General features: G+C 38.5%; 1 protein-coding gene and 1 long non-coding RNA gene across 2 annotated transcripts in view; one reads left to right on the forward strand and one right to left on the reverse strand.

Moving 5' to 3' along the window:
* Positions 1-15,750, forward strand: part of mcf2l2 (MCF.2 cell line derived transforming sequence-like 2) — an 81,827-nt gene that overhangs the window by 61,225 nt on the left and 4,852 nt on the right. Inside the window, 13 exon segments of the mRNA XM_079597206.1 lie at positions 409-501; positions 588-713; positions 857-1,078; positions 1,745-1,837; positions 2,274-2,352; positions 2,826-2,880; positions 6,254-6,348; positions 10,244-10,327; positions 11,185-11,256; positions 11,351-11,437; positions 12,666-12,755; positions 13,009-13,124; positions 14,485-14,600. Coding sequence (XP_079453332.1) covers positions 409-501; positions 588-713; positions 857-1,078; positions 1,745-1,837; positions 2,274-2,352; positions 2,826-2,880; positions 6,254-6,348; positions 10,244-10,327; positions 11,185-11,256; positions 11,351-11,437; positions 12,666-12,755; positions 13,009-13,124; positions 14,485-14,600 — 1,328 coding nt within the window.
* The window catches only part of LOC306990423, a 598,642-nt gene that overhangs the window by 12,206 nt on the left and 570,686 nt on the right, over positions 1-15,750 (reverse strand). The window lies entirely within an intron of this gene.

A 15,750-nucleotide genomic window follows, 5' to 3' on the forward strand; every position in this document is an offset into this window, starting at 1 on the left:
TATGTGTGAAACGGGCGTTACACTGTGTATAAAACCCTGTAGCATTGAAGACCTTTGATGTTCCCGGTCAAAAATTATTGCAATTTTACCCAATATTTTACGGAATATTGACAAAATGATCCACAAATACAGCTTTTTTCACTTAAAAACTGAGGTGCAAAAAGATGCAGATCAATGAGGCGTCAGATCAATCAGTTCCAGAAAGAAATACAAAAACCTGTCCTAATTGAAAGAAAACGAGTTGACTAAAAGATTGAATCCAATATTTGGTGATAATATAGCATAGTGAGAGATTTCTAAGCTCTTTTTGTAGGCGGGTCATTTTTGACCCAGAAAACGACGCGTATTTTTAGACACGTGATAAATCCAAAATGGCCCGAACACAACATTATTATTATTTTTATGCAGGAGTGTCAGAAGAGGTTGGACCACAAGCTTTCCTTAGATGCGTATCTGCTAAAGCCCGTGCAGAGAATCACCAAGTACCAGCTGATGTTAAAGGTAAGTCTTTCAATTTTATATTAGATTGTTGTTTGTTTGTTGTCTCAATTGTCTTTTAATGTTCTTTAAATCTGCTAATTTTACAGGAGATGCTGAAGTGCAGTAAAAACTCAGAGGGAACCGCCGAGCTAGAAGAAGCTCTGGCCACAATGCTGGACATCATCAAATCGGTCAATGACTCCATGCATCAGATCGCCATCACCGGTTTCGAGGTTTTTCCACATTATATTATTTTTATTTCAACAGTTTGCATGTTGAGCACCTATAGTATGGTGAAGGTCATTATTTTGTATACTGTATATAAAGTCACTTTGTGTGTGTGCTAATGTAAATCTGGTATGTGATTTTCTTTCAGGGTAATCTGAATGATTTGGGCAAACTGCTCATGCAGGGCTCGTTTAACGTTTGGACAGACCATAAGAAAGGCCACAGTAAAGTGAAGGACTTGGCACGCTTCAAACCCATGCAGAGACATCTCTTCCTCTACCACAAAATCCTTTTGTTCTGCAAGAAACGTGAGGAGACGTCTGATGGTCATGAGAAATCCCCTTCCTACAGTTTCAAGCACTCATTAAAGGTGGGACAGACACCATCACTGACTGTCAGGTCGAACAACAGAGCTAACAGTGCCTAAAAATCTCAAAGTAGCAAAAGTGTTTACATCTGACTGTACAGAACAAGCCATATCTACAATGAAGGCATATCGTGCCGTTGAACTTCCTTTATGAAGTAACTTCCTTAGCTCTAAGGTGTTCCTGTTGGCTCTAAGGTCTCCTTTTAATTTCAGAGCAAATATTTGACCTTTTCAAACTTTTTCTTTTGATTGGTTGTGACGTTATATACGAAAGCAAACAAAAAATTCCACTAGATATTTAGTTATTTAGTTACAAAAAATTCCACTAGATCAGTTGTTCTCAAGTGGTTTTGCCTCAGGTTTTACATTAAGTGGAACATTAAGTTTTACAAAGACCCAGCAAGTTTGAAAAGTGGGAACAAATAAATAAGTAAATAAATAAAAGTAAAAAATTTTGGAATAAATTATTGATTTGTTGATTGTAATTAATAAATTAAAATTAAATTAATTATATATTTTTAATTGTGAAATTATCTTTAAAATAAAGTTTCCTTTTTTGATGAGTATATACTGTGTGTGTGTGTGTGTGTGTGTGTGTGTGTGTGTGTGTGTGTGTGTGTCTGTGTCTCTGTGTCTGTGTGTATATATAATAATTGTCATTTTTTTCAGATGAGCTCAGTGGGAATCACAGAAAATGTAAAGGGAGACATCAAGAAGTTTGAAATCTGGTACAATGGCAGAGAGGAAGTTTACATCGTCCAGGTACAGACTTGTTATGAACACTGTGACGCAGAATTCGTTTTTTTGAGTATATGCAGTGGGGTCCAATCAGCTCAGTTTTGTTTGAGAACAGCATGATTATGCTGGTCCACTAGCTAGACCAGCACTTTTACAACCTCCAACTAGCATAAACCAGCCTGGGCCAGCATAGAATGAAATCTGTGACTATGTAATTTTTTTTTATAATAATTCTGTTTACCAAATGTGAGTCTATTATTATATTCACAACAATGTCCGTTGTGAACGTTTCTGGGTAATTCATATCTATGCCCTGTCAGCCGTGTCGTTTTATCTAATCTATTTCCTTGTCGAATGGCATCCTGTTTTTCCATGTCTTGTCCATGAGAGGGAACTGTTGTCCCATAGCAGGAAGTTTTCCACTGTCATAGCATATGTCTGTTCCTGTATTCACTGTCAGGCCCCTTCCATGGATGTGAAGAACACGTGGGTGTCAGAGATCCGCAAAGTCTTAACAAGCCAACTGGAGGCCTGCCGAGGTATTTCTGAGCAAACATTCCTAAACCTCATTGTGCAAACCCAGTCTGATAAAAATAAACCTATCTAACCTGATGAAGTTATCCAGGAACAAACATGTAACATGCAAAGCCAAAATTAATTGTAAACTCACAATGACAACCTTAAATAACCTCAACCTCTAAACTCACATTTTTTACTTTTTGCACCCTTGCTCTGTAAAACCTATTTATAGAGTTCTCATCAGTGCTTAGAAAACACCCAAAGAGAGCATGTGCTGTGGGACTATCTGATAGAGAACACATGATATTATCTCAAATTTTTAGGTTTCATGGTTGTTTAGTAAAGGTAGTGAAATCAACATCAAAGACCAAACAAACCCTGAGGTGTTTTCTGTGGTCTTAATTTGTGTTGTCTGAATAGAGTACGTAAACATTGACTAGCCTCTGTATAACCCACTCTCTTGCTCTCTCTCTCTTGCTCTCTCGTTGCACAGAAGCCAGTCAACTCCATCAGAAGATTACAGAGAACATCTACCATGCTCCCATGAGGTACTTTTTGCGAGTTTGTGTTTATTTACATTTACATTTACATTTAGTCATTTAGCAGACGCCTTTATCCAAAGCGACTTACAACTGAGGACTACAGCAAGCGAGTCATCGTGAAGAGGCAAAAAATAACGCAAGAAGTGCTCAAAATACAAAGTTCTGGCATTGCTCAGAGTAGCATAAGCCAAAACAAGGGAGGGTAAAGGAGAGGTTTTTTTTTTTTTTTTTTTTTTTTTTTTTTATGTCAAGTGCTCACGGAAGAAATGAGTTTTCAGTTGTCTTTTGAATGTGGTCAGGGATTCTGCATTCCGGATGAGGGTAGGGAGATCATTCCACCAGCAAGGAACCGTGAATGAGAATGTTCTGGAGAGTGATTTTGTGGCTCTCTGTGATGGTACCACGAGCCGTCGCTCATTGACCGATCGCAGGCTTCTGGTAGGGATGTAGACTCGTAGGAGCGAGTGAAAGTAGGAGGGAGCTGAGCCTGTGGTCGATCTGTAAGCGAGCGTCAATGCCTTGAACTTGATGCGAGCAGCGAGTGGTAGCCAGTGCAGAGAGATGAACAGAGGAGTGACGTGGGCCCTTTTGGGCTCGTTGAAGACAAGACGGGCTGCAGCATTCTGGATCATTTGTAGAGGTTTAATTGCACATGATGGAAGACCAGCCAGAAGAGCATTGCAGTAATCAAGCCTAGAGATAACCAAGGCCTGGGCGAGAAGTTGTGTTGCATGCTCAGTCAGGAAGGGCCTGATCTTCCTGATGTTGTGCAGTGCAAACCTGATGCTCATCAAATGTCAGATGCTCATCAAATGTTACTCCAAGGTTTCTGACTGACCTTGATGGGGTGATTAAAGTTGAATCTAGCTGGATAGTGAAGTCGTGCTGTAGAGACGGATTGGCAGGGAGGACGAGAAGCTCAGTCTTTGCCAGGTTGAGCTGCAGGTGATGTTCCTTCATCCATGCCGAGATGTCCGCCAGGCAGCTTGAGATACGTGCAGCCACTGTGGGATCATCAGGTTGAAATGAGAGGTAGAGCTGGGTGTCATCAGCATAGCAATGGTAAGAGAAACCATGTGCCTGTATGATGGGTCCCAGTGATGTGGTGTAAATGGAGAAGAGGAGCGGTCCAAGAACTGAACCCTGAGGAACCCCTGTAGTCAGTTGATGTGCTTTGGATACCTCGCCACTCCATGCGACCCTGAAGGACCTACCTGTGAGATAGGACTCAAACCAGTGGAGAGGAGTTCCTGTGATGCCCAGTGATGAGAGGGTGGACAGGAGGATCTGATGATTCACGGTGTCGAAGGCAGCAGACAGATCCAGGAGAATGAGAACTGATGATTTGGAGGCAGCTTTTGCGATCCGTAGGGCTTCTGTGACTGACAGCAATGCAGTCTCGGTTGAATGCCCTTTCTTGAAGCCAGATTGGTTTACGTCTAGTTGGTTGGTCAGAGAGAGGAAGGATGTTACTTGGTTGAAGGCAACTCGTTCAAGTGTTTTCGCAATGAATGGTAGGAGAGAGACAGGTCTGTAATTCTCTAAGAGTGATGTGTTTAATGTGGGTTTCTTAAGCAGTGGAGTTACCCGAGCCTGCTTGAATGCTGTAGGAAAGGTGCCAGTGTGGAGGGATGAGTTGATGATGTGTGTGAGTGCTGGTAGAAGTGTGGGAGAGATGGCTTGTAGAAGGTGTGAGGGGATGGGATCTAGAGGGCAGGTGGTGGGGTGACTGGAGAGGAGAAGTTTAGATACTTCTTCCTCGGTTAGTGGAGAGAATGAGGAGAGAATGTGTTTGGGAGTGGGAGGGATTGGATTGGGTTCCTGTGTGTGTGGAGCTGAGAACTGATTGCTGATAGTTGTTGTTTTGTTGGTGAAGAAGTTAGCAAAATCATCAGCAGTTAAAGAGGAGGTGGGTGGTGGTGGAGGTGGACAGAGGAGAGAGTTGAATGTCTTGAAAAGAGTTTGTGTGTTAGCGGTGCTGTCGATCTTGTTGTGAAAATAAGAAGATTTTGCAGCATGAACATCAGCAGAAAAGGAAGAGAGCAGAGATTGATACATACTAAGGTCAGTTGTGTCTTTTGATTTGCGCCATTTCCTCTCTGTTGCCCTGAGTTTAGTCCGGTGTTCACGAAGAACCTCAGATAACCAGGGGTTAGAGGGAGTAGTACGTGCTGGCCTGGAGGAGATAGGGCAGATATTGTCTAAAGAAGAAGTTAAAGTGGAGCATAAAGTATCTGTTGCGGTATTAACATCCAGAGATGAGAAGTGTGAGTGTGAGGGAAGAGAAGATGACACAGCAGAGGAGAGATGGGAGGGAGAGAGTGAGCGCAGGTTTCGTCTGAAAGTAACTGGTAGGGGGGTTGGTGGAGCATGGGTAGTGAGTTGTAGATTGAATGTAATGAGGAAATGATCAGAAACATGGAGAGGTTTCACCAAAATGTTGTCTGTGATGCAGTTGCGTGTGTAAACCAGGAGATTTGGGTGTGGTCATACCCATACTTAAAGTGCCCGTATTATTTTATTTAAAAGGTTCATAATTAAATTTAACTTTGAAGGTCTCCTACAGCAGGTTTACATAAAAGGTTAAAAAAACTTAAATTTTCTAATAATATACATTGCACATCACAACATTTTTCAAGATTCTCAAACGACTTATCTGAAGATTTTTCACATCTTGATTTTCACTTGATTTTCAAACCTGTCTACACCTGTCTAATACAATCCGAATTACCCTTTGTCTGTACATGCACATGTATTAATGCATATTTGCTTATGGTTGATATAATAGAGTTGATATAATAGAGTGATAATATACAGTTGTAATCAAAATTATTCAACCCCCGTTGCAAATCAGGTTTCTTGGCGACATTTACAGACTTTCAGCTATTTGCATCAAACAAAAGTAATTGAAATAGCTCATCACAACAAATGTTTCAAGTGGTTTCCAGAAATTCAACTGAAAATGCAACTTTTAATGACTTCTACAGTCTCAAAATTATTCAACCCCTTCATGGCAAGCATCTTTAGTACTTAGTAGAAACCCCTTTTGCTGTTATGACCGGCTGCAAACGAGCATCAGGTGTGCTTGAGACAACACCTGTTTTGCAGATTTGTGCTGTTGTGAGGGGTTCTATTCAGGGGGTTGAATAATTTTGAGACTACGGAAGTCATTGAAAGTTGCATTTTCAGTTGAATTTGGGGAAACCACTTGAAACATTTGTTGTGCTGAGCTATTTCAATTACTTTTGTTTGATTTGTTCAATGCAAACAGCTAAAAATGTCTGCAAATTTTGCCAATAAACTTGATTTGCAATGGGGGTTGAATAATTTCGACTATAACTGTACCATTATGTTCAGCTGACTTTGCTTTCATTGACAGATATATGCGCAAAACAGCTCTCCGACAGTCGGACTCTTCCAGTCCTGAAACAGGCTACAGGCGTGACACAGGCCCAAATATGCGTCAGAAACGAGGTGAGAGTCCTTCTAAATCTCATACCCAAACAGTGCTAACCTACCGTTTCTCTAACCAACCAAGCAAACGGCACTATTTGTCCTTCAGAGCCTGCAGCGGTCAACAAGCTTTCCAGATTTGTGGTCATTTGAGGAGAAAGTCTATTTATCTCAGAGTGTTGTCTGTCTTCCTTCCTCCTGCTTACTTTTTTAACCATTTAGTGCATTTTCTTTAATTTGGCCATTATCTCTAATCTCCGCTGTAATGGCTGTAAAATTGCCACCGGGTAATTGGTTACTGGTAAGCACTTCACAGATTCATTCCCCTTGGTGAGGTGATTTAAGATGAGGCTCAGTTAAAATGCCATTAACATCTGGATGAGCGTGATGAATCTTCCAATCTCCGGTTGGTCTGACCTGGACTACTCCCTTGTACCTCACCTGTGTGTGTTGGTGTCTGGTTAAGATGGAGGGGTGGTTTGGGGTAAATATCGCTATATTTGGTCTCTCCGTCCTGTCTGGTTGCAGATTTTGAATGAGTAAAGGATTGTGACAGGTGTTTAGTTCCTTTGAGGATAGAAGTCCTCTGTGTGCTGACCCAGCGCTCCTGACAAACTCAGCCTGGAGGCAGTGTTGTGTTCAACCGCAGCGGAGGATTACGAGTCTCTGACCTGAGCTGGAGATGTTTTACACTCATAAACATGTCTCACCTTAGTCTTTGACACAGCTAAAACATCTATTATGTCACAGATTGTGGTTACCCCATGCAGAGAGCTGCACGGGTCCGATTTTGTAAATCCGCACCCGCCCATACCCGCAGTGCTTAAAACCGCATCCGACCCGTTTTCCGACAGCAGCACTAATTAAAATCCGCAACCCGACCCGCTTAAAATAGAACCGAGACCCGACCCGCGCTCGAAATAAAATCAGTTTAGCCAATCACATTATAAACACACTTTTTTCAAATTTGTATTGCCTTTGGCGGCTTGCCTTAACACAAGGACAACAGCCGAAGCTGTCAAAAAGCCGATAGCCTAAAGAACATGGCTAATGTTACGACAAAACAATTAAATTTCGTCTAGCACATCAGCTTCACAATTTTATATATGTTTCTATATTATTTCATCAATGTTGATTATATGAGAAGTGAAAAGCATAGTAGCCTAAGATCATAAGTTGTGCAATATGTCGGGAGACAGAGTGGGCAGACATTATTGACCACTTCATTAAGTTTCTTATTGAGCCTTTCTTTAAAGTGAATTTCATTTTGTATTAATTTTATCTTAATTTTAATCAATGTTTTATAACCAATTGTCTGAATTTAATAAATAAGAAGTAATAGCAGGCATCAGGACACGGAGCGGAGACAACGGCGCATGAACTGGAAATTAAGAAATATATAGGTTATACAGGTTTTCAAATGTTATTTAAGAAAAAAAAAAATTGTTTCCCCTGTGGCTGTGTTTGCATTAATACTGACCTTTCACAAGGCGCCGCATCTCACTGTTCACGCTTGCCACTTCACTACTGTCAGCAGCAAATAGCTTCATACTTTTCAGTTTAGGATGCAGGAACATTGCAAGTCTGTGTAAACGATGCATTTCGAACTTGTCCTCTGGAGGATAGTTTTGTAGATGTGTTCCTAAAAATATGCATTTATTTTTACATTTGCACGCGACTGTTTTGAACCCGTGTTTAGACCCGCGTTTCCCCCGTGTCTGACCCGACCCGCACCCGTATCCGACACAGTTGGATATTTTTCACCCGTTTGAGCAAAATTCGCGGGTCACACGTCGGGTACCCGAACCCGTGCAGGACCCTGATCCCATGCTTTTTTTTCAAAAGCCGGTGCTAATGCAATATCTACCAACCATTATCCAATATAATGCAGATTTTACTTATGTCACATACTTGGGTTTGGGTATAGTTTGAATTTTAACGATTCCGATTCTGCTTCTTATCAATTCTGCTTCTTATTGATTCCTAATTTGATTCCAATAAGGTAAAAAAAAAAAAACTTAGATATCATTCATATTTATTCTAAGTCTTCTTGCAAAACTTACCATGAAAAAAAAAAAAATGAAAAAAACAGGCTAAAGAACACATACAAGGAGCTTTTGCCTATGGTTTAAAAATACCATAGCAAAAACCAACTAGACTAACTTATATAAATTTCAAGCATTATTAAAGACAAGTAAACACTCCGTGATTAAATAAGAACAAAGAAATAAATTAGCAATCGCACAAATAAATACAACTGAACTAAGATGCGATTGAAATAAAACAGTGTTTTAAGATTTTCAGGTATTCAGGTACAGAAACTGTAATCAAACGTAAAATAAGACTTTATAACACTTTATAAATAAAATATGCATTACAAACAAAGTTATTTAGTCAAGAACGGCAAATGAATCTTCTCTTTGTCTTTTGTTGTTTGATTAGACGCCGCAGCAGGAATATTAGGCTGCTGTCACTTTAAGAGCTGCACAGATCCAATATACTGTTATCCGTTTTCTTTGCCAACTGTCTACGTTCACTTAAGACATAACGACTGTGTTTACAAGAATATTTTGACATGTTTTTGTGATTATTTGTCCGTTCAAGTGCAAAAAGACACACTATATAGTATGAGAGGCGGCTTTCTGTGCTCACGTTTTGGATGCGTGCTCAGCACAGGGAAAAGTGCGCGGGTCTTTATGCGCTTGAATGGTTTAAAGTCATGTTAAAATGCACACAAAGGAATCGATAAGAGGAATAAAGTTTTTATTTTATAACAAGTACCTGATTCCTGACCTTTCAATTCCAGAAATACATTTTTTCGATTTTTGATTCCCAACCTTATCAGACACAGACTAAGCATCTTTATTTCATGACAGATCCTTCTTGCTCTCGTTTCCCTGCTGTTCACCTCACCTTTCCTACCTGCTGCTTTAACCGCAGTCCTCTCCTCCTCTCCTCTTATAGCTGACGCTTCAGCCAGCCTCGGCTCAGAGCGATCTGCTCTCGCTAGAAAGCGCTTCACCTTACAGGGCCTGTCAAACCGCAGGTCTCTTCCCGCAGGTAACGGCGCAGCACCATGGCTCGTCTCTATTTGGACTCATTTATCATCTCATTCTGATGTGTGCCTGTTGCCCCTGTTGTTAAAATTCATCGTCATCACTCCCTGTCAGTTTGTCACTTTTTTTGACTTCTGAACGGAATGTGGGAACCTCAAGAGCTTCGTAGAACAGTCAAATTCTCAAAGGAATTTGAATTGTGTGCAAAGCAGGTCAGCCTCCGCTAAAGACAACAGAAGAAATGAGATCCTTCAAACACAAGCAAACGTCATAGTGTAGTGTTACACTATTCTCTTGACATTTTCAAAACAGTACTGGCATTTTAGTAGGATGTTTCTAATTCATAGGTGCCATTGACTTGAATTGCCTAAAGGCCAAAGCAAGGCCAACAAATCTATCTGTCTGTCTGTCTGTCAAATCTTTGTCAAGTTGGCATCAAGTTTTGTCAAATTACAGTTAGGTCAATTTATTTTAATTCTAGATCTTCCAAATACATCCATTGGCGTTCTCTGCTAAACTGTAAAGCTGCTTTTGAAACAATCCATACTGTTAAAAGCGCTTTATAAATGATGGTGACTTGACTTGACTTCCCTTTGTGTTAAAATAAACATCTGACTACCAGCACTTTATTTCGGTTGATAGAAAAGTACTGAGAGAGATCAACAGGAAAGAAATGAGAGAGAGAGAGAGAGAGCAGGAAACAGTATTCGGCTTGAACTCTGCCACCCACAGAAGAACCATTGCTCAACATGTCAGAGAATGTGCTCTAACTTCCATCCGCCTGTCTCTCATCTCACCACTTCATCCGGTTTTCTCTTAAATCAGATTAACTACTAACCCATCCCTACCTTTGACTTCAGATCCTGCAGCTAAGGAGACTGAAGTCACTCGCCGCTTTTCTTTAGCCTCAACTGTCAGCTCCGCCTCTGCACCGCGCACTAAAGGTACAAAACACTGCTTGTGTGGTTTTACTCACGTGCATGAACACATGTGAACTAACATTTTACTTCATACATTCAGTATAACAGTGTTATGGTAAAGAGGACAAACGTTATGTGCATATACATTTTAGACGCATTATTCTTGCTCCCCGTATGCAGTAAATGAATGTCCTTGAATGAGCAGGGATTTCTACTGTATTTACTACTGTATTTCAGGTAATGTCAGTGGTATGTGGTAAAGGTCTATGTCAGATATACTGTGTGTGTGTATATATATATATATATATATATATATATATATATATGGGTGGGCCTGTCCCACCTATTTAATGGCTTAGCACACTGGCAACCCAATATCCCAACTCTCTGGCCCAACCTGAAAGTCCTGTAGCCCACCTCCTTAGAACTGAAACTGGGCTTTCTAGAAACTGGCATTGTTATACATTTTTGGTATCAGCCTTTGACATCCCAAACTCCTTCATTGCAGCTCATATAAAATCTTTGAAATGCATAGAATCAAACTGTGCACTTTGTGGCAAATTAATCCCCTAAAAAACATGAAGAGACAGCTGCACTGAATAATAAATAGTGACTCTTGATAAGTTGACATTTGGGATCTGGCATGACATTTAGCAGTGAAGCCCCGCCGCGCAGCTCTGGGAATGTGAATGAGAATTTAGATGCACATGAGCCTTTTGTTTCTTGTGGGCCCATTATTCTCTTTTATTGTGATGAAAGCGTTGCAACTGCAGGGGAATAATGAAAAATTAGTGTGATTATTAATCTTGGATGGATAGGTTGAAAGAATGTGATAGATGAGCCGGACTTGAATCCTAAAAGAAATGCATGTTTGTGCTTAGTTCCTCTCTCCTCTAGCCTTAAGAGCAAGAGGCATCAGATCAAGAGCGACCCTACACCTTTTGGCTATGAAGGTACCACATGGAAAGCACGGCATGTTGCATGCTGAAAATAGTCCTTGTAAGATGTTGTTTTTTTGGTTTGCTTTTATTCATTTATTGTCTATAGTAAGAGGCCAGGTGGTTTTATTCAAAACAGCAGGACGCTATTTACCAGGACAGTTGTTCTGGAACAATTTGGAGTTAAGAATACCAAGTATGTGATCTTCTAAAAATCTTTTTAGTTGCAGGATCACCTCTACTAGGACCTGAACCTTAGACCTTTTGGTTTGCATTCATTAACAGGGCTGTACATATTTTAAAACAATAATAATATATGTGTATGTATGTATGTGTGCATACAAACACTCACGTTAGTGCTGTCAAATCGATTAATCACATCTAACATAATAATAATATATATATATATATATATATATATATATATATATATGCATTATATATATGCATTATATATATGCATACATACACACACACACACACACACACACACACACACACACACACACACACACACACACACACACACACACACACACACACACACACACACACACAGATAGATAGATTAAAATATATATTTTTACATGCATTTATTTAAAAAGTGTTTATCATTTTAATTTGTACTTTCTAATTTTAAAATATAAAATGTATTATATTTATAATAATATTATATGTATTATTTACATCTATAACAGGGCTCAATAGAAAAAAAACTACATTATAATGAATGGTATAATGTTAACATTTTTACATGCATTTATCATTTCATAAATTGTTATTTTTAAAAAATATTTTTTATTAATTTAAATGATATTTGTACATGTATTTCTTACATGCTAATATTTAACTTTTTTTCATTAGTTTTGCATTGAATATTTATTAAGTTAATCTTGACTAAAATCTGCAAGAACAGTCTGAAATTATACAGCTATTATAATCATACGAGAAAGTCCAAGAAATCCATAAAACACTTTTGTTTTACTGAAAAATGATGGCATGCATGGCCAAACATGACTGATTTGTCATTTCCAACCCATTCTTACAGATGTCTACCAACACTTGCAGTTTTGGAAAAGCCTTATCTGTTGTTGAGCCTGCATTAATCTACCACATTTCAAACTTGTTTTGATCTATTCTGATTTCAAGTGTTTATGCTTGCGCTGTGATTTTGTGTTGGTGGTTTTCAGTTCAAGTGTGCATCATCGTCCAAATCTATCGTTTCCCTCTATTTTGTGCTTCTGTTTGTCGAATAAGGTTATGTGTACATTTCAGTGGGTGCGAGTGACTTCCTGTTGTTATTTGTACCTTTTTTTGGCAGTTAACTGTGACTGATGTGTCCATGATAATGTGAGGTTTCGTTTCACATGCATCGCTACTATCATAGAGGTCATGTTTGATAAGACAGTGAATTTTCCTCACAGACACCATGCGAGGTGCACTTCCCGCTGAGAGCAAAAGTAAAGGTACCGCCGGTACCAAGCCCGCTGTGCCGAGGTCTGCGTCTCAACCAGGTAATCATGTGAAAACAGGCAGCGATATGCCAATCATATTGGGTTCTCTCGGGTGTTTTCGTCTATTTTCATTCCTCATTCGATGCCTGAAAGTGACAGAATCAGTCAGAGTTATTTTCATTGAGTGCTTCAACATCTCCCCCCCCCCCCCCCCCCCCGGCAAACTCAAGCACTATTCCAGTGTCGTCTCTCGTAAGGTTTTTACTGAATGATGTTAACTCGTGTGTGTGTGTGTGTGTGTGCTATTTTCCAGGATGGAATCAACGGCGTCTGCCATCAATGGACGCTGAGGATTTTGAGACCATTCCTTCTAGTGCTGAAGAACTCTCCATTTCCTCAGATGGAGAGGATGAAGGACATAACAAAAACGTAAACGTCTTCTTCCACATTTTGTCCACATATCTCACCTTCCTCTTTTGTATTGAAGGACAAAAAATATTATAGGATAATACTAAAAAATAGTTCACCAAAAACGATTTCTGCCATTATTTACTCTCATTTAATCTCTCATGTCAATCATTATTCATATTTTAATATAAAAATTATAATTTTTGCATTTATTTAATATATATTTTCAGTTATTTTGAAATATCTCTTACTATTGACTTTTTCACACACATTAAATATTTTCACATATTACGGTTTCTCTTTAAGAAATTGGAAAGAATACCCGTAGTTTAAAATGAGACCGTTTAAACATTTTAACAACAACAAAAAAAGAAGAAATTTTGAAAAATGTCTCAATGTTATTTGGACCTCACTGACTTCATCATTTTCAAAATATCTACCACAGAAGACAGAAAAAGAAGAGGTTTGGAATGATATGAGGTTAAGTATAGTAACTTTTGGGTTTAAAGGATTAGTTCACCCAAAAATGTATTTCATCTTCGGAACACAAATACCGGTAAAGATCTTTTTGATGAAATCTGAGAGTTTCTGTCCCTCCATGCCCGAGCTTCCGTTTACCACAACTGATGTGTGAGTTGATGAATGTTTATATGTGAATAAAAGCATTAATTAAATCTGTTCATCATATAAATCGATCGTGTCTCTTCAGATAATTTGGACTAAACCGCTCGATTCATATGGATTTTAGTTTTACGATCTCTTTATGAACTTTTTGAAGCGTCAAAGTGGTAGTTGCGTAGATAGTCAATGGAGGGACAGAAATCTCTCAGATTTCATCAAAAAATTCTTCATTTGTGTTCCGAAGATGAACGAAAATCTTACAGGGTTGGAAGCACATAAGGGTGAGTAATTAATGACACAATTTTCATTTTTGGGTGAACTATCCCTTTAAATGTCCCTTTAAAAAAAAAGAGAGATTTTTTTTAACTGATTTTGTATGAGCTCAGATAAAAGATAGCAACATTTTGCAGTTAATACAGAAGGGAGGCCAGATTATCCTTGACTCTTAAACACCCAGAGGAGTTTCTCTGTGTTTAATCCTGCCTGATGCATGAGGAGTGGAGATGTGCTTCAGAAGTGAGGCTTAATAGCAACTATGCAGCATAAAGTCATTCAGAACCTCTTTAATGGTGACTAGAGGGAATTAAACCGCACATACATGGTTCCTACCACCAGAGGGCATCCTTGAATAAACAACTGATGATATTTCTAAGATAAGACTAAACGCAGGCCTTTGTATGAATCCAACTTTTCCAATAAACCCCAAAACTGATGCCGTGACCCTGAAATAAATGATGCACTTCTTTGTCTCTCTCTTAAGGGGGATAATGATCGCTATCAGGTGCAGCTGACGTACGAGTCGGGAACCGCTCAGGATCTTTCCGTAGAGGCTGGAGAGTTAGTACAATTCCTGGAAGAGTCTGAGAATGGCCATTGGTGAGTAATGAGAAAAGTCCTAATTTTTAGCTCTCTTAATATCATTATTCGAAGGTTTTGCTTTTAAATACCCCACACAGTCAAAATAGGAGTCTCGTGAAAATGTTATCAGAATCAGTAATTTGTTGATTTTATTCAACCAAGCCATTCTCTATTTAGAAATTGGGCTGTCAAATTTCTTTTTTTTTTGTTCGGATCGGTTTATTATGATGAGTCTATTTTTAATATCTATTATAAAAGTAATTTTTGTCAGGGTGATAAAACTGCCCTGATGTTAATGAAGAAAAGAAAAAAGCTCAATCAATTAATAATATTCTTGAAGAGAACAAAATATATTTCACCAAAACTGCTTCTGCTTATTAATATTTGAAAAACCCAAAAGGCATGTAGAGCATCCGACAGGCAGAAACGTGTGAAAAAGCATAAAAATCTTAGAACAGGAAATTATATTCCAGAGACCCCTTCAGACCACCTGAAAGTCCCTTAAAATATAATTGTATCCTCTCTTTAATTTTTAAAATATACCTTTTTATGATGGGCAAGTCCCAATCCAACACACATATATACTGTATGTGTATAACGTCTTGGGTAAGTTACCCCAAAAAATAATTTATTTACTAGCTATTACTGTACTAATGACTATCTCTAAATGTACTCTCATATCAACCTCGACCAGCTGAACAATACAAGGATATAGACACAAAACTGGACTTTTTATTCTTTCCAATAAACAAAATGCAATTGCATAAATTATTCTTGAACTGACCAAAGTGTGTAAAGGGAGAAGGTTATATTAATTACATACCGATTAACATTGTTTATGTAATTATACATTACAGTTAAACATTACATTTTTATGTTAAATGCACTATTGTTTTATATAGAACTGTTGTATAGTATTTAATGCAATCACATCAGAAGTTAACTGTAATTAAATTACAGAAAAAAAATATAATATTATAATTTTAATGTCTTTATAACATGAATGTACTCGATCTTAATGATATAATCTAAATGAAAATCAGTTATTATGCCAAATGGCATTTTCAGAGTTGTTAAATTGAAACTTCTTAAATTGCATTTATAAGAAATTGGCTTTTTTTCTACTTTATTATTCTTTTTACACCCTTATTTGTCATTTAACCAATCG

The sequence above is a fragment of the Phoxinus phoxinus genome (assembly GCF_949152265.1).
Source record: "Phoxinus phoxinus genome assembly, chromosome: 22".
NCBI lineage: Eukaryota > Metazoa > Chordata > Actinopteri > Cypriniformes > Leuciscidae > Phoxinus > Phoxinus phoxinus.